At 61.9% G+C, this 926-nt stretch overlaps 1 protein-coding gene across 1 annotated transcript in view; it reads left to right on the top strand.

Moving 5' to 3' along the window:
• The window catches only part of HOXB2 (homeobox B2), a 2977-nt gene that overhangs the window by 519 nt on the left and 1532 nt on the right, over positions 1 to 926 (top strand). Inside the window, exons 2-3 of the mRNA XM_077776877.1 lie at positions 451 to 551; positions 705 to 925. Of these exons, the coding sequence (XP_077633003.1) occupies positions 451 to 551; positions 705 to 925 (322 nt within the window). The remainder of the gene's footprint in view (positions 1 to 450; positions 552 to 704; position 926) is intronic.

Genomic DNA, 926 nt, shown 5'->3' on the forward strand with positions numbered 1-926 from the left:
AGCGGGGTAGGGGTGGGGTGGGGGGGCAGCCAGAGGAGAGGGGGAGAAGGAGCGAGCGACGGGGGAGGTAGAAAAGGTGTCGAGCCTGTTGGGGATCCTTCCCCCGTCCGTCCCAGGGATGAGCCAGAAGAATATACGGCTGGGGTTCAGGCCTGGGCTCTGCNGTGGGGAAGAGCTTTTCCTCTGCTACAAAAAGGATCTGATTTAGCTTTTCACCTTTATGTGTGCTGAGGAATGAACGTGGTGTTGCCGGGGTTGAACCCGGGCGCAGGAAAAGATCGAGTCCCATTTCCCCCATCTCTAAAAGGGGGGAGTCTGAAAGCTAGGGAGGGCAGCAGGTGAGGAATCCTCTTTCTTAATGAACCTTTCTGGGTTGAACTAGAAAATGCCCAACCGAGGGCTCCAGTCCAATGACTCGGGAGGGAGGCTCTGAGGTTGTGGGGGCAAAAGGGAGCCGCTGCCGACCCCCTGCGTGGCCCGTGGGCGGCTCTCTGAATGCTATGCCCTGACCCGGGGCCGGGTCTGCCGGCGAGAGAGGGACGGGAAAAGCCGTGAGAGCGAGCCGCTTCGGTAGGCGGCAAGGAGGGGGTGGGGGGGTACCCTGCTGATATTGTTTTGGGCGGTTGGGGTGGTCTTCACCTAAGCGGAATGAGGTTGAGCCGGGGACGCTGCCCGCTTTGACACCCAGCCCGCTTTCCCTGCAGATGGCCCGGGACCGCCGGAGGCCGCCGGCAGCGGGGCGCGCAGGCTGCGCACTGCTTACACCAACACGCAGCTCCTGGAGTTGGAGAAGGAATTCCACTTTAACAAGTACTTGTGCCGGCCGCGCCGCGTGGAGATCGCGGCCTTGCTGGACCTCACCGAGAGGCAAGTCAAAGTGTGGTTCCAGAACCGGCGCATGAAGCACAAGCGGCAGACGCAGCCCC

Source organism: Crocuta crocuta, unplaced genomic scaffold (assembly GCF_008692635.1).
Source record: "Crocuta crocuta isolate KB4526 unplaced genomic scaffold, BGI_CrCroc_1.0 scaffold352, whole genome shotgun sequence".
NCBI lineage: Eukaryota > Metazoa > Chordata > Mammalia > Carnivora > Hyaenidae > Crocuta > Crocuta crocuta.